Raw genomic sequence first — 25,173 nt, 5'->3', positions numbered from 1 at the left:
TGTCACTTTCCAGATGTCTGTGAGTTTCATTTCCCCCTTTAAACTTCTCACATGGTCTCTACATACTCTAAAATATCTCATTAAAAAGCAACAGTTACAGAAATGACTACCATCTGTGAAGCTGAACTTTGTTTTTTCCTCCTCTCTCCCCCATTAATCATCTCACCAACTCTCAGGTTTATCAGTGGACCTGTTGTAGGGCCCTGACCCTTGGGTGGGGATCCACTGGAACAAACATTTTTCTGTGTAACATATGCTTTTACTTTGACACTTTTTACACTTTAAGTAGTTGCATTGTGCTGATAATTCTTTATGTACTTTTACTCCAGTAGGATTTTGAATGCAGGTCTTGTATTGTAATGGAGTAAACTGTGTGTACATATATCCAGCACGGGATACAGCAGTGTCGTCAAATGTATTTGCACCGGAAAACATGTGAATACATCTAAGTAATCAGCAAACATGAGACAACTGTGCTTTACTTTGTTAGTGCACGTGCATTTTTTGCTGTTGTTTTAGTTAAGTTGAATAAACAAATTACTGTAATGTAATAGCATTTAGTAGATCACTGATGTACTCTGCTGCAGGTCCACTGAAAGCCAATTAATGCATGCAACAAGACAAATGGATGCAGTTCTCTACCTTGATGTAGCCGACTGACAGATGCGAGACTGTGGAGTCACGTGTCTGTGCCACGACGACACAGCGTCCCGCCTCCTCTTGATGGACAGGATGAAACCCCGCCCCCTGAATGTCATAACAACAGCTGGCTGCATAGAGAGAGAGAGAGAAAGGGAGAGAGATAGAGAGCAGACACTCATCTGCTGCCTGGCTTTACAGTGTAGACATCACCGCTCTGACTGCCACTTTCTGTAAGAAAATACACAGTAGCCACTTCTCCGACTTTAACACAGCTCAAGGCGCATGCTCAGACTAACAGACGGTGCAGTTGTTTTATTCGGGAAGTCAAAGGTGAGTACAACAACGCCAGTCACAGCTAAACGCAGTTAAATCTGCCGCGACACTTTGTGGCTTTTTTGTTTTGGCATGAAAGCCAGCTAACGCGTTAGCTTTGTCCGCCTGCTGTCCTTCTCATAAATGTGAGATAAAAAGCGGGTTTGAGCGGACTGTAAGCTAGCTCTCACAGCCAGGCGAATACCAGGACGTTGCTCGGTATGTTAACCGACGGGCTGCGTCGCCGTTAGCTAGTACACATACTTTTACAGCAGCTGAAGCTAATTTCTCGCCGTTGGTTTGGTTCAGTGGTCCTTTATGTTTACACAGCCAGGGATAATCTTCAACATGAAATGAGTGACAGTAAGCGTTGCGTGTGTTATTGCTGAAAAAAGCGTCGAGCCGCCCTCTCGACACAGACCTGAAGCAACAAAGCCTCTTACAAGTTCTGTTTAGCCTCGTTTCAGCTGCTGTTTGCAGTGCAGTTCTGCGGGTTTGCTTGCTGCTCTGCTGTGGATCTTTCCAAGCCAGAGCCCCTCTCAGACCCCAGTGGACCCAGCTCACAGCAGAGGCATTAGCTGAAAAAGTAAGCGTTAGAATGACTGAAAACATGTCCACGACGAGTAGGATGAAATAGGATGTGCTGTTTCTAAAAGAAATACTCATATTCTCAGAGACCATTAGAGGTCAGAGTTAAAGAAGCTTTTGTTTGCTCTCCTGTAAAGCTGTAAAGTCAACATGGATGGCAGTGTTTTGATTCTCTAATGCAGTGTCTGTGGCCCTGTTGACACTTCTCCTGGGCCTCGACATGTTGGTGTCTTTTGCATTTGCCCTGGCACCGAGCAGCAGAAAGCTGACCCCCTGTGCCTCTCCTCCCCGCAGCCCAGCCTCTCCAGTGACAGGAGACTGACAGAGAGTCAGCACAGGAGGAAGAAACACTACAAAGACAAAGCCGAGAATAGGCTTACATTCTGCAAAGGCAGAAATGCTTAAGGATTTCCACTGATTGTTGTTTTTCTTCTTCTTCTCCTCTTTGGTCTACGCTTGTTTGTGTGTGACCTGATGCCAGCCAAACAAGGATTAAGTTCTCTGTTATTTCTGTAAATATAGCCCACTGGCAAGACCCCATGTCAAATTGCTTCATGGGTCATTCAGTCTTGCTCTTTGGCTTTGTCTTGTGAGTGAGATGGGATGTTTTTGTGCCGGGCCTTACGAACCCGACAAGGTACATTAGACCAGGTTGGAGCTCAGTAATTTGTTCAGTGTCTGAAATGAGCGGTGTGACCTAACAGGTCTGACTTCTCATCTATGTTCCCTCTGCCTCATCCTCCACTCCCTAACCATGCCCTCTATTTGGTGTCTGAGAACACTGTGGGAAAAGCCCTAATTGAGTGATGATGCTCAAACTGCTGGGATCTACTGTGTTTACCTCTTCAGCGATATCAGGATCCTGTACGATGAGTGGAGGAGCTCATCAGGATTAAAATAGTTACTGAAAAAATAGAAATTGCTCCCACCTTGATTCCCTATAATTTGTTTGATGCTAAGTTCCAGATTTATGTCTTTATTTTGCTATCTATTACTTTCACTTAGATGTTCATTTCAACAGTTATCCTGTTGTCCTCCACTTGAACCAAACTACATTATCAAACTACACTATAACTACTTGTTATTGTTGTATGTATTTTTATGAAATGAAGAACACCAAAATTCAGTTGCTTATATTCAGTGAAGGTCTTCTTAAGAGGTAACACTGGGTTGTATTTGTGTTTGACCTTACGTTCTCCATATGTCTTGTTTTCCTTCTCCCCAGACACTGAAAGGTTTTAAAGATGACAACTTCATGGAGTGACAGACTGCAGAACTATGCAGACTTGCCTGCCAACATGGACGGCCTGACAATGAAAAAGTACAGAAGAGAGCCATACCACAGGTAAGAAGTGCGTGTGGAGGTGCTAGGTGCTATTTTGATCATCTGGAGCTACATTCAGGTGGGATACCTGAGCATTTAATGGCACGAATTGAGTAGCCAAACAAAATAATTTACCTCTCTGTTGTGCCGTAAACATAAATTACAATGAAATATGATCACTTGTGTGGGCAAATTAACAAAAACAATTAGACTTAAACTTTGAAGGAATTTGCAAAGTCACCTCACACAAAAAAGGTGAATATATGACTATATTTATATAAGAATTACAACAATCACCAAATCAATACAGAAAATGTTAGACGAGCTGCATCAGCAGTTGGAAGCTAATAAATAAAATGAGTGGTTGTCGTTTTTCTTGCTGTTAGATTATGTTTGGAGAAATATACATAGGCTGTAAAACCATTAAAAGACAGTGACCATGAATGCCTGGGTGGACTCAGGTCTCCATGGCTTCCCCAATCACCAAGGTAACCATCACTCAAGAAATAGGAAGTTTCCTATGTAGAACTGAGCAATAAAGACCAAAAAGTACTTCACACCATTGTTCAATCAGTAGGTCAAATCCTGCATGACCATACTGAAATCTGAGAAGACAGGTGGTTTGAAAGAGGAGTGAAAGAAGCCATCTACGTCAAACTGGAACAACCATCGCTGAACAGAGGAGGTGGTGTACGACACCACTAATGGACTACTTGCAGCACAGTCCTGCGATCCCTCCCAGGCTGCTTAGCACCCCTTTCACACCATGACTCAAGTGACCCTAATGACTCACATGATGGCCGGGTGAGTCAGCAACTCACATGTGACCTCCACGACTCCCAAGGTGTGAATGGCCCTGCCAGAGGATAAATGCCTGGGACTCCCCACCAGTCTGCTAGAACTGAAGAAGCCTCTCGGATGAGAGGCGAAATGTCTTCTAGAACCTCAAGCAAGTCCGGTTCCCTTTGGAAAGCGCTTGGAAAGACCATAATTAAAGTGTAACCGTTACAGCTCTCCAAGAATAATCAACCCCTACAAGGGTTGGCTCAGATATGCTATTGATGGCCTAACAGAGGCGTTCACTGTTCATTTCTCTGAGGCAGAACGAATCATCATCACATTCAGAAAGTCATTGCTTAGCTGTGAAGCTGCCATCAAAACCAGAATATTTTCAGCTGAACTTTTTATGTTCTCTACAATGTGTCACTTCTTTACTGCCATTATAACCAGATCACATGTCACTGACTGACAGATGGCTTTGCTTACTTTTTCTGGCATTTACTGACTTTTACTGTACTTGGACCTTATTGGCCCAACACTGTAGATTTCTCTACTTTGTCCATTTCTGTGCTGTCTTGACATGTCACATTACCTGTCATTAAGTGGAGCAGAACCCGTACTATGCCAAGTCATTTGGGTTTGTGAGCTCGAATTTGGAAATAAAGCAGGTTTTTCTGGCTTTGATTTCTCATACAGTTGTATCTTGGGTGTGGCTGTCTGGCTGTTATGCAAAATTCCTTTCTGTCTCATGGCAAAATGTCACCGCACTGCTGAGGTCCTGGGAGTGAGTGCACGAATAAAAAACTTGTAACTTATTAACTTGCACAATAGGCGAGTCTCACAATAGATTGACCCCCTTGTTCCTGTACCTGTTGACTGGAAACACCCTTTAGTCATACTGGCTGAAAGGCTGATGTAATAAAACATGTGTTGCTGTTTAATGTTTAACTACGCCTCGCCTGTCCACTGCGTACTGCTGGTCTTTCACACCCTTACATAATATGCGATGCTCACAGGGTTTAGGAAACTGTCAATCATCTGTTAGCTCTGTGTGCTGATGACATACTGTAAGTCGCCCAGTCCATGACCCTCCCCACCCTCTAGCTTCTCCAAGCACACACATAGAAACAATCAAACGAGTAAAGATGACAAAAATGGTGTTGAGCTTGCTAACAACAACATAGTGACAGCAGTTCTGTTTAATTAGATTTACCAAGGCTGCTTGGTCAGTTCAATCAGTTTTTTTTTTTTTTTCCAAACGTAAGGGGCCAGTGAAGGTGACCTTTTGTTTATCTCACAGACAGGCAAAGACCATTCCTCCACAGAAGAGATCAGCTGAAACATTGCAGCCAGATAGTGAGCTGAGTATCACATAGCAGAGGGCTAACGACTGTGCCCGGCACAGATAAACTTTCTATCTCAGGGAGTCGAATCACTGTCTTTGTGAGATTACAGAGCGGTGGAAAAAATCTGTCAGATTGCTGCTCAGCTGCGCTCAGATGGACCAATAGTTGTTAAGGGATTCCTTTGTAGGTGTGGTGAGGCTGTGATGTGGGATGTTTGAGGCAATAGTGTTGTCAGCAGGACCAAAGTCGAGGCTGACTCTGTTAATCAACCCACCTCCACCCTCCCCCACCCATTGTCAATATTGACCGAGTATGTGGCAGTATGAAAATTGACTGTTATCGTATCATCTGCATTTGCTTTGCTCTACAGCATTGACTACCATGTTAGTGTTATTTAAAAAAAAAGGTTTATATCAATTTTCATGTCTGTCAGGACATAGTATTTTGTGAAGTTACAATAAAGCATCTGTTCAACCAATAAAAAAAACCTTCTGTTTTCCTTCTTTAAGGGTAATTTTACCTTATAGAATAAGAATAATGTCATACCATGATACTGTGAAGCCATTATATTTTCTCAGATGGTTATCGTACCGTGAAAATCTCAAACCTTTGAGACCGTAGTCGGGATGCTCTTAGGAGACTTAAATTATCATTCGTGGTTGTCTTTTACTGCACATTCAGTGCTGAGAAATACAGACAGTAAAGTAGTACATGGTTTATATACAATGGAGGCACAGTAAGGCAATGATCATTTTAATTTTAGAATCAGTATAGAATTTTTATAATACCAAGTTTTGCTTGATTGCTTGTCAAGCCTGAACCAGAAATTATGTCACCAATTTGAGCAGTTTAATGTTTTCAACTTGTGAAAATGAAGTTTTTGAGCAACTTGAATATAGGACACTTTTACACCTAATTGAGATTTCTGAACACTACTAAGGAAAAAAACAGATTTACTAGTGATACAGTTTCTCAATCAGGTGTCAGCTATCCATGTGTAATAAAAGATGTGCAGCCCCCTGTGAGATTCTTCTAAAAAAAGAAGTGGGCTCATCCTGTAAGTGTTTACATTGATCCATATCTCAGTATGGTAAGCAGCTGTCGCTCGGGGCAGGGGGCTTGCTTGGTTCTACCTGACTTGTGATTGTTCTGGATGTCTTTGAGAGCCCACAAACATCATGCTGCACAACAACAACCCTGACTGACAGCACACAACAACAACAACAGAGAATGACGCGGAATAGCCACAATCATTTTTGCAACAAGTCAGAAAATTTCTGAATGGCAAGAAAGCAAAGAGAGAGAGGGGGGTGGAGGGGGGGCATTGTTTGTGGGTCAGAGCTGCCCTGTGTCGCTGGAGCAGGTCAGACCAACGGAGAGTCAAACTGAGGTTTAATTTCGCGCAGAATGCATCGCCAGTCGTCTGCTGGACTAAGATCTAAATGGGAACTTGTTCACTATGGATCTGCTGCCAGGTATTTCACAGCTGAGTTAGAGATTGGTTAAGATGAGACGGTCATTGTCACAGATCGGTTGCCTTGCAGAGTCAGTTTTGATCTTGGATGTAGCATTGTTCTCTCAGCATGACCTTTTTGATTTCCCTGTAGCTGATTTCCATTTTATTTTGAGCATGAATCAATATTGGCTCATGTGGAAATATCAAGGAACACAGCTACATGTTGAGGTCAGTTCCAGATGTTGAAGATAAGCTGTGTAGGTCAGTGCCAGCAGTCAGCGTTAAGCTAGCAGTGTGTGTGAGACTGTCGTTTCTGTGTCAGCCAGGCTATGTAAACACTGTCTATCACTGTGGTCACAGAGGACCCCCAGTGTTTGGACTGATTTATGAGTCGGCACAGTAGAGCTGTTTCCTGGAAGATTGTCATGCTCGGAGCTAAGTCTGTAGGGTTTTATCTTCCGCTGCTTTAGAGTTTTGTTAACTTCCTGTGGTTTCACTAAAGGCATGTGTGGCATGCTCACTGTAGAGCTGCACAATTGTGTAATTATATGGTGCAATTTTAGTTCTAATTCATAGTTTCTGATATATGATTGATTGTGTAACGTCGGGTGTGGTCAGCACTGTGTTGATGTAAAATGCTAAAATATTATTCTCTCAAATTAAGACCATAAATTGTTAAGTACACATTTGTGTTTCACTGTACTGTATGTACCAGTCTTTTCAGATATTGTCACGACTGCCGAGCTTTGCCACGGTATTTATCATTTTGCTTCTCCTAAACTAGGTTTGCTAGTCACTAAAAAGTACCGCCCAAATCGTAACATGTCTTGTAAAACAAATATGTCACTGCATCTTTAGACAAATAGTCATCATGGCAGAATGTTTTGCTGTTGCTTTAAATAAGCATGATGTTGCTTAACAGCATGTCAAGTGTACCGATAAAATACTAGTTTCAGAAAAATGTTTGCGTTTTATGTGCGTTCAGTTCTAATTTTGATCTCGGTAAGCTAACCGTAGCTGGGTGTTAGTGAGCACATGCCAGTGTTTGCTTCGCTTTTTATATGGAGTTGATCTCAGGGTAGCTTTCCTGGAATATTGCCCACAAGCTGCCTCTTGGTACCTCATGCAGTTGTTACTCCCCTTGTGACATAGTGTGCAGTCACTGAATGTCACTGTTTTTGACGTGACTTGAGAGGCTGACTTGAATACATTTTTGATAAAAGCGCTTAATGTTACCATATATACCGAAAGTTAGGGAATCATACATAGCTTGAGGGTTTTGATATGTTACGATGTTCACAATGTGTCCACACATTGACCAAATGATGTATAGTAACAACATATACTACAGAAAAAAGAAACATTTTCTTTTCTTCAAATTTGAACATGTGCATATATCTGTGTAATTAACTTTTTGAATTTCAGCTGTATTTTGGTATGTTTTCTGGATACTAAATAGACCCACTCTAGTTCATAATGTGGGTTATAGTTCGTCTATTTATTTGCCGAGCCAGCACAAATGAATATTTTCTTCTGGGAATAGTGTTTTCCTCTGAGTCTGCCAGAATAAATGCTAGTCTTATTGTTGAGTATCGCATTGCATCACTAATACATTTACCTCCACTTGTTTTCTCCAGAGTGTTTGTCAACAGAAGCTTGGCAATGGAGAAGATTAAATGCTTTGGCTTTGATATGGATTACACATTAGCAGGTAAGTTGAATACACATTCACCAAACTAATCACTGCTGGTGATGAAACAAAACAGTTAAGATAAAGTATGAAAATTAAGATTACATGAAAAAATGCAAACCATTTGCCGTTTACAATGTTAAAATTTGATGTTTAAATGTATCACTTTCGTATTGTTAATTAAATGTCTTTGGGTTTTCTGACATTCAGTCTTACAGTTTGAGCTCTTGCTAACATTTTGACAGACATTTCAGATTATTATCATATCACATATTAATAATGTAACTAGTCCAAATGAGCCAGTGCCACTTGATAAATCCAGAATGATAAAAAGGTTCAGGGATACATTAAATATAATCATCAATCAAAATAGATGCATTGATCAAAAAGAAGAAATTTAGATTTTGAGGGAGTACATAAAGTATATATTTTGAGATTTGTCACCTTTTTAATCAGAATAATAAATCCCTTGTTGTTGGCTCTCATTTGGCTTTGTGTGTTTTGTGTAGATGTTAGCGTCTACAGTATCCCCTGTTTTCAGCTCTACATTTGGCCACCCTGCCATCTCCCAGAATTGTTGTCCACAAATATTATTTAGGTCAATGCTGGTGACACATTTAGCACACTATAACACTTAGATAACAAAACGTTAAGCGTAGCTCCCCACAAAGTCGCTTGTATGGAGATGTTCTTTTTCCTACTTGGCCAGTAACTGGGCCAAAAATATCCAGATTTATTCATGCCACTTTGTTCTGTGACTCAGCTCCAGTTTTTGGTCCCTCGGCCTCTATAAATAAATCCTCCCTGACTTTGAAAAGCAGGTCACGTTTGTTTGTTGAGTTCACCAGTGATGGCTCCCATGAGAACGGGGATCACTCGTAGTCCCCCTCTGGCTCTGTACCCCTATCCCTGTTCGGAGTGCAGGAGATTTCACGGACGCTCAGCTGTTGACATGACTCTCTTTATGGGAGCCCATAACCAAGTGTTAATGTTTGCTAGAAGCATAGCTATCATGTATCTTTGGAGGGTGTTCAGGTTTTGACCACAGACGTGCTTCATCAACTCCGAGGAGCTGGTGGTGTCGCAGAACAGCTGCTGCTTAACCGCAGCGCCCTGGCAGACTGCAGTATTTGTTTTTAGGGGGTGTTAAAGGCAGTTCAAATGTGCAAAGTACCTAAAGTATGTGCTTTTTGGAAAAAAAAGAAAGTTCTCCTAAGGACTGCTTGTGTGTGGTACGGCAAAAACATACCATGGTTTCTGATTGACTGGCAGGAGTTTATTAAAGCGTGTACAGGGACATGGCAAACATAGTTCCTGTCAACAGTTTAATAACCACCGTCAGTCAATACTCATGGTTGCCGAGCCTATGTTAGACTGTAGGATCAATACAAATGTTTTCACAAATGTTGAGCTGTCACATACCCAGTATGTGACAGCTCAACTATCTGATGTTTAAACGAAAGAGAGCACCACATTAGTCAATAGAAAAGACTCAGTTTGTTTTGGTTTTATTTGGTCGGTGGTCATGATAGAAGCGTGATGATACACGTAACCTGATACAGGAAAATATTTAATGTGCTAATGCATCATATGTTATTTTTCTACAGTATTTTTGGACATGTTCAGTAGATTTAGGTAATATGATGATATAAGACGATACATATGCCAGCCATCAGGGATTCTGCTGTATGTTCAGGTACCTATGCCTTTAAAGCTCCTAAAAACTTGGTTTCAAATCTTTTTTTTTCCAAAATATCAAAAAATAAGATGGTTGAGTTTGGAAAATATTATTTGGATATTGTTCATTCACAGTCTGTGTCATAAGGAATGTATGGATGTGGTTTGATTGGATTTGACTGACACTTGTTTGGCAGCAGAAGTAAAGCAACACAACTGTCACCAGTTGTGGGTTGACTGGGTTGGCATCCGTTTTTCCAGCTGAGCGCTGCCTCGTTCAGATCCCTTTGTTCAGCCATCACACACAGTTCATGCACTTTTTTGTCATTCTGCACAGTGAGCAGTATGTTTACTTTCCACCTTATCAAGTGCAAGAGGTGAAGCTTGATATGTCAGTATGAAGGCAGATACATGGAACATGGCCCAACACACTGTAAGTTTACTTATTTTCAAAGTCTACTCTTTTTCTTTGTGTTGTGATGCACCTCTGATAAAATTATTGATCACCCAAACACATAGAGATCAACGGTCAGGATTCTTAATTCTAAGTCCCTAGTGCTGAAACATTACAAGTATTACAGTGTGTGAGTACGGCTCACATGTTTTACAGCAGTCTGGAAGGCTTTGTGAACTATATCAACATTTAGTTCTTTATCTGTTGGAGCCCTTAATAGCCTGCAGAAAATGTTGCTCAAACACACATGTAGGCCCAGATTGCATTGAGAGACACACAGTTTTGTCCTAGTTTTCCAATGGACTTTTGGCTGGAATGTAGGCCCCTGAGGCTGTACTTAAGTTTTCTCATTTTTCCACAGTATGCTTGATAGTGTCATAAATCTGTGACAAAGACCTACATTTGCATATTAGTGGCTACAGATACATTAAGATGGGTTTTGGCTTCTAATACTTGCTATGTGACATGGTTCCAATAAAGTCTCTGTGTGGGACGCTGTGTTTGATTTAGATTTAGTGGTCTATGAGTAGAAGGGTGCAGGTTGTTTATCTTGTGTGTAAGAGGTGTGCATTACATTTAGGCCTGAGGAGACCTGGCCTATAAACTGCACCTCAACAATTGGAGCAGGAGAGTATAATTACCTGGCAACAATCTCATCAGAGATGCAAAGTAACAGATCCCTGAAGCTAAGGCCACTTCCCGCCTCAGCTCTAAGTAGATGGCCGTGTGTGTGCGTGTGTGTGCTGACAGAGTGAGAAATGTGAGAAGGGGCTTACAGCGGGGGAGCAAGGACCCCTGCAAGGCAGAAATGCAAGCAAAACAAGGACGCTGTAAGCAACAATAACACAAATTTCACTTTGCACGCAAATGCCGTAAACATGACTTTTCAATAAAATTCACTAAAATATTCAACTTTCCATGACTGCAGCTTCCAGTGTGGCGTTCATGGAAAAACTGATCTACATATCACTTCACAGACACTGCTCAGGCCCGCGGACATGAAATACTGAGGGGCGTCTAGAATTACTTTTGAAATGGATATAATGTAGGCCATGAGCGTCATGTGTATGTTTGGGTTCTTTTGAGGGGGGGCTTGTTGTTCAAGTTGTCGAGAAATAAAATGGTTTGGGTATCAAGTCAAGAGCTCAACTGTTTTTTAAGGCCTGTTGAAGTTAGAACAGTTTTGTTTCGGACACATGGGAGAATTTCTGTGTTGGGTTTCTGTCTGTGTTCTTCTCGCTGGTCTGAAGTGGGCGGAGGCTCGGATGGAAAAAGGTGATGTCATGTATTCTGTCCACCAATTGGATTTAACAGCACTTCAATCAAAATCTGAGGAGGTTTGGTGGGGCGTTTGCATCTGTTGCGAGTGTTGTGATGAGTGGTGTTGATCAAATCTGATCAACCGCACACAGACAGTACTGACGAAGGTAACTTGTAAACTTAGTAATTACTAACTGAAGGTGTTTTTTCCCCAAATTTTACCTTTGATTTTTGCTTATTTAGACATGAATATTTAAAGTTTAAGAAAAATATATAAGATTTGAAGGTTTCATTACTATTACTATTCCGGAGTTTGAAGGTTTAAAGTCATGTATATAGTAATATACTTATATATAATAATATATAGCAAAATTGAATGTTATAGAGAAATACTTTAAATTAATACTTAATCTCGAGTGATTTCCTGTTCAGCTGAGTAGTTGTGGTACAGTAGTACTGTACTAAACTGTCGTACTAAAGTAGTTCTAGTACTAAACTGTCCAACTAAGCCTGACAATAATCTTGTCTAATTATTACATAACAAAACAACTTCCTCATCGTAAACAAGTAGCCTGGCTCACTTTTATATAACCTACATTGAGATATGATTTTATTGCGTGAGTGTAACACACCAGTGCCCTCAGGTCAACATGTGCAAAGTGCCATCCATCGAGTGAACTAAAGAAAGAGAGTGATGATGGCAAAGATGACAGAGTGTGACAAGTGAGTAAGAAGAAGGAGGAGGAGGAGGAAAGGCAATGTAGTTGGTGTATGCTACTGCTCTGGGCACAGGGCCTAAACCCTCAGTTTGCTGGGAGATCACGGCGGGGGGTGAACTGCAAGAGGTTACGTGACTATAATGCAGAAACAGGCTCAGGCTTACAGAGTAGGCCAGTCAACAAAGGGACAAAAGCTGTACTGGACCCAAGATTTTCCTGTAGCTCAGTGCATGCTCATTATGCTTCTGTGTGTACCCCAGCATTAGACACAAGCGCACACTCAAACTCTTTGCAGAGTAGGACACAGATGTTTTCCTGTTTGTCCTGCAGTGCTGTTCCCCCACTAACTGTCCTCTGTCCAAGAATCATCAGCCAGCATTTCTCCCCCTCCAGGGGCCTCCCACAACCCCACAGGGAGTGTAGGCAACAACACAAGCGCATTCTCCTTGTCATATTTATAACATCTGACATATTCTGTTCCCAGTGTCAGATAGCATTGTAATCCTCTGCCAGCCTTTTCTTAGCCCAGCATCAATCTGTGTTGTTTTTTTTTTTGTTGCTCTGCCTGGGTTTACATTTGGCTCCAGGGTAAATATCTTGTTCTGGTGGTGACAGGGTGGGGTGCTGAAAGTGATTTTCTTCAGTCTCACACCAGATCCTCTTTCTTTGTGGATTCGCGTGCAGGACATCTAGACCCTTGTTAATAGCGAAGGATAGAGAAGGGCAAAGAGTGTGTGTGTGTGTGGGTGTGGGTGGGGGGGACATGTTGTTATCAAAATACCGAGACGACACACTCTCACGTGGACCATGGAGTCTCAGAAAAGTCACATGTACTGTATGTGTTGTGTAACATGAGTGAGCCCCACTGACCGTATGTCACTCTAATGAAGCGGTGTTTGCTGTGTAATCACAGCTTCACCCACAGGTCAGGATCCTGAACTGTATACATACAACAGTATTTTATGTAAATGTTATGTGTTTGTCATGTACTCCGTGAGCTCTCCTGGCAGCCACATACCTGTTAAATAGCTGATTGGGCAGGTCGAGTTACCTTCCACGGACCAAGAATTGTCTCACTGTGGGCTTGATTTCTCCTCTTACAGAAACTCTGGACTGATTTGTTTTATTTTTTTTTTTATACATATGTATTAAAATGAAACAACCAATGGACTCATTGTTTGGTCAAACCAACATGAACATACCAGGCTTACTGAGACAGGATTGCACAATGTTTTTAAAAATGTAATTTAAACTGTGTGTATGGGTGTGTTTCGTTTCTAGTGTACAAGTCACCAGAGTACGAGTCACTAGGTTTTGAGCTCACGGTGGAGCGGCTGGTTTCCATCGGTTACCCTCAGGAGCTGCTCAGCTTCGTCTACGACCCATCCTTTCCCACCAGGTCAGACCAATCACACCCCACCACACATACATCATGGTGATGATGGTGATGATGGCCGTCAGGGTGATGGCCAACTGCTGATCTGTTGTCTCATCGCTTACCATTTTTGTCCCTATCAGTCTACCCTGATAATAACTGTATTTATATCACAAATGATGGCAGTTGTAATGATGTAAGATGTTATCATCAAGAGATAAGTTAGAAAAGATTAACTCTGTGTTGTAGACTTACAGGAGTGTTTTATTTCCTCCCACTTTCAGAGGCCTTGTGTTTGACACCATGTATGGAAACCTGTTGAAGGTTGACGCCTATGGTAATATCCTGGTCTGTGTCCATGGATTCAACTTCCTCCGAGGGTGAGTGTTTCCAACGTTCTCTTCCCTACGATGCATGGATCTTTGGACAAGATTGTATATTATACTGTATGTCAAATTTTAATTTATTTCTGACATTGCATATGTGTGAGCGCCAGAAAGTAGAAAAGAAAGATTTAATCTTGTCTCTTCTTTTTTCCCAGCCCCGAGATCCGTGAACGGTACCCGAACAAGTTCATCCAGAGAGACGATACAGAGCGCTTTTATATCCTGAACACACTCTTCAACCTGCCAGGTAGGACCTCTGAACACTGTGGAGGATGCCACCATACCAGAGTGTGCTGCTTCAGCACTGACGACGTGTCCCTGTCTCTCTCTCATTCTTCACAGAGACCTACCTCTTTGCTTGCCTGGTGGATTTCTTCTCCAACTGTGACAGATACACAAGGTGAGGAACTGTTTGTAAAACTATCCATCATGCAACACGTTTGTGGGTGCCGCATGGTGACGCAAAGACAGTTGCGAGCCAAACTGGGTCAAGAGCAAGTCCTACAGCATGGAAGGGTCCAGGTGTCTCAACTGCTAATCTAATCTAATTGTTTTAAAATGGAAATCAAATGGGAGTTCAGTCAAAGAACCCTTTTTCTATAACAATCATTTTTTAATCTCTTCTACTAATTGTATAAAGGCATGGATTCTTATCAGAGTGTGATAGGAATGAAAACTGTTCTCACTAACTATTTACAGAGAATGAGATCTTGATATAACTATCAAATAATCTTTTACATGTTACTGTAAGGAGATACATGGCCTGTAAATTTGTTGAGAATGTAATCTGGAATGGTTGCATGTCCTTTGTCCTCTGAAACCTGGTTGTTGGTCTTTTAGGGGGAGAATGCTTTCCTGTTTGGCTGGGGACCCCTCCAACAAGGGAAGGCTATCCCATTTAAAAGCAAACAAAAAACAAATGTCATGTTTTTGAAAACCTTCTGTAAAGATGTGGCCTGTCCGACGGCTGTGTACGTGTGTGTCTCTGCTCCTCTCCCCCAGCTGTGAAACTGGCTTCAAAAATGGCGACCTCTTCATGTCCTATAAGAGCATGTTCCAGGATGTCCGCGACGCCGTCGACTGGGTCCACTTCAAGGCAAGCCCGCTTTGATGGCCGTGATTTCATCCTCAGTTATGTCTGCCTCACATTCATGCCAGGGTGCCACTCATTCAGTGTGGCCTTTAGACTTTGATATGTCTCGTACAAGCTGCCAACATTTCGCGCCTGTAGTCATTTGGCCTATAAAAACACATCATCCCTGCAGCACTCTATATGGGCCTACAGGTGCTTGGACAGTTTTGATGTCATCCTGCATCATCATCGATATATGGCAGGGGAAATTAAATTCTGACCTGACTCTTACTTCCTCGCGGTCATTTTTACTGCTAAAATAAACTTTCACATGAGCATATCCAAACTCAGTTTCATGGGGCGAGGTGCCACAGCTCAGCTGAGCCAAACAGGTCAGGTGTGAAAGCACGCTAGGAGTTATATATATATGGACGATGACTTGTCACATCACATCTGGTAGAAAGTCAGCCAATATCAAGACGACCTGTCAAGGGGAAAGCTCGCTGGATAGTGGCAATGAACCAGATGTCAGGGAGTCATCAGAGCCATAAATAGAGGCCCTCTGGGGATATTAATATCCATGATGCTCAGAACAGCATTGCGAAAAAATACAGTGAGTTGTGGTTGTCAAGCCCATAGAATCAAACAGCGCAGCTTAGTGGTTGGTGTACATACTGTGTACTGTGGGTGAGACGTACCCAGTTAAGGACAAGGCTTTTATCCCCTAGTGGACAAGCTGTCTCCCAATCAACTGGTCTTTAGTGTGAAAGTTTTCATTAAAATATAATCAGAAACACACACACACACGGACAAAATACTGTATCTATGTATGTACACATACTTATATAATAAATATTATAAACAAAAACCCTTTAAATTTATAAGAAAGGAATACATTATATTTAAGAAAACAATAAAGGGGATGTGTAATGTGCAATGAGCAATGTTTTCTACATGTACTGGAGACACTTTTTTTGCAATGGATAAAAAGTTGTGTTTTTTTTAATTAGCTAAAAAAAAGTCTTTGCTCTCACTGCTGTTATCAGTGCTGCTCTTTCCACTTACACATCCTGTGCACGCCGCGAGTCCTCTCATGTTCCATGTGGGTTGTCACTGATGACTCGTACCAAACTGTTGTGAATAAAGTGACTGTTAGTGGTGCTGCTACATTAAGGAGGCGATTGAGTAATTTTATATTGTGTATTTTGAATCTAGATGTTCAGTGTTTAGCCTGACCCCCGTGTCTCCAATTGCAGGGTACTCTGAAGGAGAAGACGGTTGAGAACCTGGAGAAGTATGTAGTGAAAGATGTAAGTAGTTTGTATTCATCAAGGGTGCTACAAGTGTACTGTGTTAGAGAGAGAGCGCACACACACACACACACACACAGTGTGACACATTTTTGTTTTACTCTGTGAAGAGGCTGGTTTGTAAAGATGCTTAGAGCTTCACTCTTTCCTTTCTTTGCTTCTTCTCTGTTCCCACCAGGGGAAGCTGCCTCTCCTCCTCAGCCGAATGAATGAAGTTGCCAAGGTTTTCTTGGCTACCAACAGTGACTACAAATACACTGATGTGAGTATAGGCGTGCAGTTTTGGTAGAAGCTTTACTTCCTTGGGGAAAACAGTAGTAAGTGCATTTAAAAATTGCAGTGATCAGACAGATGGTCAAGAGTTAATCTTGAGCTCTGTTTCTCAGAATGTTTGCCAGTCTTTCAGCAGCGCTAGCGGCCATCTTAACTCTGAACACTGCTGCATTTGGTTTGACTGTCACTGCGTGTGTTTCCCCTCAGAAAATCATGACCTACCTGTTTGACTTCCCTCATGGCCCGAAGGTAAGACAAAGCTTTCCCTTCCCTTTGATCGCACCTTAAATGTGTTGCAAGTGCAGGTGAAAGATGCATGTTCTATGTTCACACGTACTGTGTGTGTGTGTGTGTACCCACCACAGGCTGGTACCTCCCACCGGCCCTGGCAGTCCTACTTTGATCTGATCCTGGTGGACGCCAGGAAGCCGCTGTTCTTCGGAGAGGGTACGGTGCTGAGACAAGTCGACACGGTGAGCAGAAACAGAACACACACTGACGTATCTGGACATGTTGCATATAATATATGCATAAAAGTGAAAAAATGTGAAAAAACAGGGATGTATGTTTTGGTCTTAGGACCATTGTCAGCTTGTCTCTGGAATTACGTGATCTGGTTGTGTTGATGGTGGTTCTATGACTGAAACATTCACATTTGTCACATTATTTCACAGTTAGTTGCTTTTTGTAATATATGTATTCTTTCTTTTCCTTGTTATGAGACTTTATCTTGGCTACCCACACCGGACAGTGCTTCACATTTTTTTTCATTTCTGTTATTAGAGTTCAAAAACACAATGACGACTTCATAGTCTGACAAAAGTACAGGACAGGCAGATTTTGCAAACCCTGAGCTTCACTTGTGATTAAATTCAGAGTGGAGAAGGCTGAATTGATGTAAAATGTAAAAAAATGTTTTGTGAAAAAAGCATTAATGACTCATTATGGTTTGTCTTTGTTGCCAGGACAGCAGGTATTTTTAGTTGGATTGTGTTTTAGAAATGACAAGAGGATGTGTTAAATAATTACATATGACATAAATTGATAAATGATTGGAAAAACTGTAGCTGTTACAGATGGAGTAGAATGGGTCCTAACTTAATGACATACATTCTCATGAAGTTAAAAATGAGCATTTATGCAGAGGAAACAACCATTAGAGATTATATAACCTTTGGAAGTTTGCAGCCCTAAAGGTTTACCAAATCAATAAAAAAATACATTCTGCATGTCCAGCACGTGTCTTCATTCATGTGTCCATGAGGCTGACTCTGCCTGTGGTTTATCTGTCATCGTGCCAAGGTTCCTCTCACCAATCTGATGTGTTTGCTTCATTTCAGACAACAGGGCGTTTAAAGATAGGAACATACACAGGACCTCTGCAGCATGGTATAGTCTACTCTGGAGGTAAGACTAATTTCCTTCAGTCGTTCACTCTTGTCTACAGTATTTGTGATTGACTTTAACGTCATGTCATTCTCCTTTAGGTTCCTCCGACATAGTGTGTGACCTGCTGGGGGCCAAGGGGAAGGACATAGTCTACATCGGGGACCATATCTTTGGAGACATCCTCAAGTCCAAGAAACGTCAAGGCTGGAGGACGTTCCTGGTTATACCCGAGCTGGCCCAGGAGCTGCACGTGTGGACCGATAAGAGCTGTGAGTCTGTAGACAAACACATTCACAGCCTACACACACAGTGACATGGAGAAATACAAGCTCGATATGTCAAAAATCCAGTTCACAATTATTTTATCATTAAGCACGATTACTTAACCGATTACTCATTGGCTTTGGAAACATCAGCCATTTATTGAACTTAAACAACAAAACTTTTTAACAGGGCATTTCATTGAACTTTGGTGTAATTCAACTGAGCAACAAATACAAAAACAGACGTCTGTTAGTGATAATGATACATAACAATAATATAATATATAATAAATGTAAATACTTTAATATATAGATATTATATAGATAATAGATGTAATATATTGTAATACTGTTTTTATTTGGTGTATAAAATGTGAGGAAGGATTGCCGAAATGTGACTCTCGTCCTTTCTGGCCTCTCCAAGCAGCTGTACTGTATTTTCACAAATGATGGCTCATTTGACGGCAGTGAGGTGAAGTAAACATGCTGAATCCTGGCTCACAGTGAGTTTGGGCTTTTAGTGAGACATGAAAGCACACTGCTGTGCTGGATTCATAAAGCAAGACAAAAACACATCAAAATGCATCATTGCGAAATGGAATGCGGCACAATAATTATACAAAAATAATAAGCCAAAATCATATTTGGAAATAAAGTCCAATTAATGTCCCAGCCCTAACGTACGCTTGTATGTAGTTGCACTTTCCAAGTAATGCAGTCCAACTGGCATCAGAAAAACCATCTCAACAGTGCTGCAGCCTCAGTACATGAGGTGAATGTGATAAAGATCATATAATCAGCAGGTAAAAAGTCAAAGTACTGACTCTGCATAATCACGTTCTTGCTTTAACTAATACTACAACGAATCCTGTATGTGCACTATAAATCTTGCAACACCGTGCACATGGGTGGCGAGGAGACTGAGATTCACCCTCTTCTTGTGATTTCCAGCGTTATTCGAGGAGCTGCAGGGTCTGGACATTTTCTTGGCAGAACTCTACAAGTAAGTTAAGACCTTTAGCCTCTTTTCCCCCCTCCCATCACCATATCCCACCTCCCTGCTCATCGCCGTGTCTTGCAGCGGTTCCGCTGCTCTTTGCTCTCTGCAGTACTGGTGTGTGTTTGCATGTGTGTGAGCGTGTGTTGGAGAGAGAACAGGCAGGGTCAACAGGGTCTAAAGTCTAAAGGGGCTTCCTCATATCTGTGTATTACTGCTGTTATTTATAGCCTGGCACAGTCTCGCTTTCGCAACCACCTCTTTGACACACAACCTGTCAGCAGACCGATGTCCGTGTCCTCTTCTCCTCCACCCTCTCTCGTCCTCATTGTCTTTCTCCCCGTCCTTCCTCAGACATCTGGACAGCAGCAGCAACGAGAGGCCAGACATCAGCACTATTCAGAGAAGAGTCAAGGTACGACTGGAATCACTATGACAACAAGAGACCACATGCTTTTAACAGTGACTGAGATGGCCTCATTATCAATGCCCATGTTTACAGTGTTTGCTACAGGGTATACTATAGTCTAATCATTAACAATAATCCACTTCCTCATTGTTCTCTCAGTTCCTGGTGAGGTAATCGCTGAGTCGCTTGTGTCAATGAACAACCACACCAGCGCCCCTCATAAAGATACTATACTCTCGAGGGTCAGGATAGTAAATCCTTTTTGAAGTGGGTAAACCTTGTTCAGGCATGATTTTGAGGGCTCACCCATGTCTTTTCTTGTCCCCTTTAGAAAGTGACACACGACATGGACATGTGCTATGGCATGATGGGTAGCCTCTTCCGCAGTGGCTCCAGACAGACCCTGTTCGCCTCTCAAGTGATGCGTTACGCCGACTTGTACGCAGCCTCCTTCATCAACCTGCTGTACTACCCCTTCAGCTACCTCTTCAGAGCCGCACACGTGCTGGTGAGTGTCTGAATGTAAACCGTACACCCCAAAGGTTCGAGCCAACACCACTTCTTTATTTTATCCTGCAGATATGAACATCTCGTCTCACACCAATTAATATTCTGAAGCTTTACCTTACAATCTAAAGCTTACCTCAGTTTATTCATAGGGCAATTTACATTTTTTAGGTAGTCCATGATGGATATTTCTGTTCTTGGTATTGATGAAGGTCAATCTGGGACTGAGGTGGAGTGATATTACCTTCCTTAAGAAAACAACGAGAAGATCTCCAGATTTATAATCTCTTAATCTTACCTCTGAGGACCAAAACCCTGTGCAGAGACCAGCTGGTTAAATGAAGAGCTGACGACTCCAGTAAGTCAGCTGATGTTGCCAAGTTGTTTCCTCACACTTTGTCCTTCCTCCTCCTCAGATGCCCCACGAGTCGACGGTTGAACACGCCCACGTGGACATGGACATGGAGTCGCCGCTGGCCACACGCAACCGCACCCACTGCAGCGACTGCAAGGACCTGGAGTGCAAACGCAACCAGCTGACCCGCTCCTTCAGCGAGATCAAGCCTCCCAACCTGTTCCCCCAGACTCCCCAGGAGATCACTCACTGCCACGATGAGGATGACGATGAGGAGGAAGAAGAAGAAGAAGAAGAAGAGGAGGAAGAGGAGGAGGAATAAGCTGGACACCTGTTTTCCTGTTCCTGCCTTCTTGTGTTTCCCATTAGAGTCAGGTAGTTATCTCTCTGACAGGTAGGCAGGGACGAAAAACCTCTCCAGTGTGTGTTCATATATCAATGCTGTACACACACACACACACACACACACACACACACACTGGAGATATCTGAAGAAAGTTTAAAGGACCAGTAGCGAGATGGATCATGTGACTGTCAGAAGACTGTATGCATGCTTGGTCCTCTAAAACCCAACTTCTCCTACCTTCATTCTAAAAAAAACACTTTATAGTTTTGAATTGATTTAATTTGACCTCTGTATTATTTTTCCTGTGAGACAGAACATCACACATCACTTTTAAGACCTGCTGGTGGATGAAATAGATGTAGTCACATTTACACCTGCATCCATCAGATACGGTCAGTAAAGTGTAGTTTCAAGCCTTGCTTAGTCAGTATGCAAAAAAAAAAAAAAAAAAATCAACAAAAAAAGAAAAACACGGTGAAAGTCACGGTGTCGCAAAAAGATGCACATGCTGTGTTAAAACATTTTTTTTATGCAACATGGGAACAACGTTCAGTTTTTCATCTGTTTAGTTTGGTTTTGTCAGTTTTCTTGTCATTATAGACGAGTGATTTGCTCTAACTTGTACGTCAGGGTGTGTGTTTCTGTGTGTGCCCACGTAGACTCACTCAGACTGCAGCATGCTGAGTGACGGTAAGCTGAGGGTCCGCTGTACCAAACTGAAGCACAGGAGCACTGAAGCACAAGCTGGCGTTAAACCAGTGGATAACCAGAAGCATTGTTTTTGTTTGAGGTTCGGCTGAGGGGAACAAGTTGTGGCTCTTGAACTGATATTTTGTTACTAAGCAACAATGAGGACAAAGCACTGTAAACATATTTTATGCCGATAGACACAGCCCAGAGCTGTAGGAGTGTTTCTGTAAATAGGTATCAGGTGAATGGTTTAACGCCAGGAACAGCTAACATGCAGTATTTTCTCCACTTGGTTATTTAGGAAGATGAAGCCTGAGTGTTGCTATTCGACTGTTTCAGACAGTTTTATTTCGGCAGGGGGGACAGACAGTTTTGGTCGGTTCGAGATGTGTGACGTGATCTTCGTCAAGTGTAGGAGCCTGAAAGTGGCCTCAGTACCCAAGGTAGTGAGGCTTTTCCAGGCGTACAGCATAAGGCTCAGCTCTGTAGGTCTGCTTCAGACTGCGACAAGCTTGCTTCCTTTATCTCCTCTGTTTTGGAGCTTTGTTGGCCGTTAGTTTCATCTGCTGACCTCGAATCGTTGGCGTCGTACTCTGGGGGAATTGTGTCAGGGAGCGTGTGGTTGAGTGTGCGCAGTATTGTTGTCTCTGGCCTCTGAACACTGTGAAGTGACCATTTCAATATCGTGTTGGTTCCAGCTGCGATTATCAGAACTGGGTGAAAATCGCTGAGTTTAAGCACTTGACTTAAAACAACCGTGTTAAATTCGAAGTCCCAGAAAACTTGACAACAAAAAGTGTTTCTTTATAACACCGACTAATCAGGACTAAATAAGCAACATGATACTTGATATCACACCTTGAGGTATTATTTATTAAGAGTTTAACTCTCAGAAACTAATACACTTAGTTAGGACTCTGTGTTTGTGGTGGTTTTTGCATGTCCTGTGCAAAAAACAAACAAACAACCTGAGTTGAAACGCCAGAAAAAAATGTTGAAATATCCTAAAAAGGTTTATTTGCTTGGCTTAGGTGGAAGGTTGATGTACCAATAACAAGAGAATGGGACAAAGTGCAGCGGACAGACATTAAGAATAAATCATTATGTATATGTGACTAAAACCTCCACCGAAGAGAATAAAAACAGACAAAAATATGTGATCCATGAGGAGCAGAGAGGAAACTGTGATCTTTGTGAAATTAATGCATGAAAAAAAAAAGGGCACATTTTTGTGTTCAGTTTGGATGGAAATTTGGCTAGTGGGCAAACAACACACCAACAGTCATCAGCTTTTAATTGAAATGTGTCTGAATCCTGATTGGTAAACAGAGACACATGATGACAGCTTTTTCCAACGAAGCCCCGCCCACTTGAAACTGGTGAGAAGAGCACAGAGAAAAACCCGAACTCACATCCCCGATCTGTCCAAACGCATCAGCATTAGTCAGCACAACACAGAGAGAGAGGCCTGAATTTGTTTTTTTTTAACTTTCCTCACCTTTCTGTTTGGTGTTGACATGTCCTATCAGTCCTGTAAGTGTCGGACTGGCCTGTTGATTTAGGCCACAAAAGGGAAGGAACATGCCGTCTGCTTTTTGCATCGTTTTTGGTTTGGCTTGATGTGGTGTGGAGAAAGGTGAATGTGTTTAACTGCTACTAATATGTGATGATTCACTGAATTAAACCTTGTAGGATATTAAGAAACATACTAGGAGATGTTTATCTATTATTCTTTTCTTTTCTTTTTACAAATGTAATGTTTGTATTCTCACTTTTGATTTTGTTTCTTGAACAGAGACAGCGGATATGCTACATGAGGCAGCTGCATTGCTAATAGGAAACGGTTGGCTGTCTTTTCTTTGCATAATTTGCATATGCATGTGAAAATAACAAGCATATCCCTTCTGCCAAGGCGGTTATGGTAGCAGTGGTTTCACTTCTCTGTGGTCTGCATCATTTAAAGGAAAAGCTTTTTTTGACATTTGTCATTGTAGTTTACGCAGGGACAAAAAACACCCTGCAAACCTGTTGAAAAAAAAGGAAAAACTTACAATGAAGGGAAATGTGAACAGCATGTCAAGTACCGTAACAAAAATGTTCCTTGTATTCAGCCATGGGGTTATTTTTATTTTTCTAAGATAGTGTTTTTAAATGGTCCTGGTTTACAGAACTGTATATAGACATTTCCATTTCCTTTTCTTCTCGTTTTTTTTCCAAATAATTTTTTTTTTTGGGTGAACTTTTATACAGTACCACAGAAGTCTGTCGCTCAGACTTTGGCCTAACTGAAGGCTGGTGAGCAGGTGACAGTGCTTTAGAAGATTTTTATCCATTGTTGTGATGCCCACAATGCATCCGCATTAACACCAGGTGCCAAAACAGTCACCTTTCATTTTTTAATCTCTAATAATCTTTTGTTTTTATGCATATCAGTTCATGTTCTCCCAAACAGTGTTTCGTTTGTTTGTTTCCAGAAATTATCCTACAGACTGTACATTGAAGTAAATTACATAAAAAATGTAGAATAAAGATAGTTTTTCATAAGTTTCTTGTTGTCCTGTTATTTATACTTTGCTGCTGCGTGAGGCTACTTTCTAATACACATGGAAATTGTGAGAAACAGGAGGTCAGCGGGGGCCCACAGCCGATCAATAATGCAGATACTTCCAGAAGCTGATGATGAGCTGAGTTCACGGACAGTAACGACGAATCACTGTAACTCACTACAGATTCATGCTGTGCATTAACGCTGTTCAGACCCAAAGACCTGTTAGAGATGATGTTTCCATCCTTGCAAGACTCTGCAGATGCCAAAGTGAGGCTTTAAGTTTTGTTGAAAAGCTCTTTGGTAGTAATTCACAACAGGAGGATGGTTGGATGCTAAAATGTCTGTTGTGGTGAGATGTCTGTTATAAAGTAAAAATCTATGTAAAGTTTGCTCACACTGCTGCAAGCTACTGGTCATACCAGACCAGGTCAGACCATAGCAGCCAAACTGCTGAATGTGTTGTATTGAGCTAGTTTGTCATTTTACAGCTAATGAGTTTCACTTGTTTGCTCGAGGAAGAATGTGTTATTTCTTCCCTCACAAGTGACACGTGTCACTTTAAAGTACGAGTGCCGCAACACTGCTGATCGCGTCGTTACGAGAGTCGTAATCAGAGTAAACAGTCTCCTGGGTTCAGTGTCGGGACCTGATAACTTAACCCTGTGGCTTTCATTAACTCACTGACATTATTGTGTAATGGTTTGGCCACACCTGTGGTCATCAGGAGAGAGCGTGCGCTGCTGCAGCATGTCCTGACTCAGCATTCTGCCTCGGTCAGGACAGCGAAGTTACTATGCTCGATAAATCCTGAGAATATACGTTGATGCATAGTTATACTGCATAAAAGCTTGTTAATAAATATTTTATTCATATTCCCTGGCCCATTAGCTGCCTCTTCTCTGACGTGATTCACTGTGGTGCTGCTTTTCTGTAGCGTTAAAGCAACGTCATGTAGCTTTAGCGGAGCGGGATAATAGTGAGTGTTAAAAGATAAAAAAGATAAAA

At 41.8% G+C, this 25,173-nt stretch overlaps 1 protein-coding gene across 2 annotated transcripts; it reads left to right on the top strand.

The window, feature by feature from the left end:
• Positions 1 to 803: 803 nt before the first annotated feature.
• Positions 804 to 24,164, top strand: nt5c2b (5'-nucleotidase, cytosolic IIb). 2 transcript variants are annotated; one of them, XM_041965490.1, is made up of 18 exons: positions 804 to 972; positions 2,768 to 2,887; positions 8,086 to 8,159; positions 13,530 to 13,647; positions 13,908 to 14,003; positions 14,165 to 14,256; positions 14,352 to 14,409; positions 15,012 to 15,105; positions 16,338 to 16,391; positions 16,570 to 16,653; positions 16,872 to 16,913; positions 17,030 to 17,137; positions 18,005 to 18,071; positions 18,152 to 18,322; positions 19,268 to 19,319; positions 19,668 to 19,728; positions 20,054 to 20,230; positions 20,646 to 24,164. In XM_041965490.1, exons 2-18 carry the CDS (start codon positions 2,787 to 2,789, stop codon positions 20,904 to 20,906), a joined length of 1,710 nt encoding a protein of 569 aa, XP_041821424.1. In that variant the 5' UTR covers positions 804 to 972; positions 2,768 to 2,786; the 3' UTR covers positions 20,907 to 24,164. The 2 variants fall into 2 exon arrangements, with proteins under 2 accessions (XP_041821424.1, XP_041821432.1); XM_041965498.1 differs by lacking the exons at positions 804 to 972; positions 2,768 to 2,887; positions 8,086 to 8,159; ... (1 more) ...; positions 13,908 to 14,003; positions 14,165 to 14,256 and having other exon boundaries at positions 14,356 to 14,409; positions 14,850 to 15,105.
• Positions 24,165 to 25,173: the final 1,009 nt, after the last annotated feature.

Source organism: Chelmon rostratus, chromosome 3 (genome assembly GCF_017976325.1).
Source record: "Chelmon rostratus isolate fCheRos1 chromosome 3, fCheRos1.pri, whole genome shotgun sequence".
NCBI lineage: Eukaryota > Metazoa > Chordata > Actinopteri > Chaetodontiformes > Chaetodontidae > Chelmon > Chelmon rostratus.
This window is presented reverse-complemented; position numbering and strand designations above follow the sequence as displayed.

What these genes read in the sequence shown, in the direction of transcription:
- nt5c2b (XM_041965490.1), top strand. Translation starts at nt 2,787, where the DNA reads ATGACAACTTCATGGAGTGACAGACTGCAGAACTATGCAGACTTGCCT. An exon ending in TATGGATTACACATTAGCAG is followed by an intron (nt 8,160 to 13,529) that starts GTAAGTTGAATA and finishes TTTCGTTTCTAG; the next exon opens with TGTACAAGTCACCAGAGTAC. An exon ending in GTGACTACAAATACACTGAT is followed by an intron (nt 16,654 to 16,871) that starts GTGAGTATAGGC and finishes GTTTCCCCTCAG; the next exon opens with AAAATCATGACCTACCTGTT.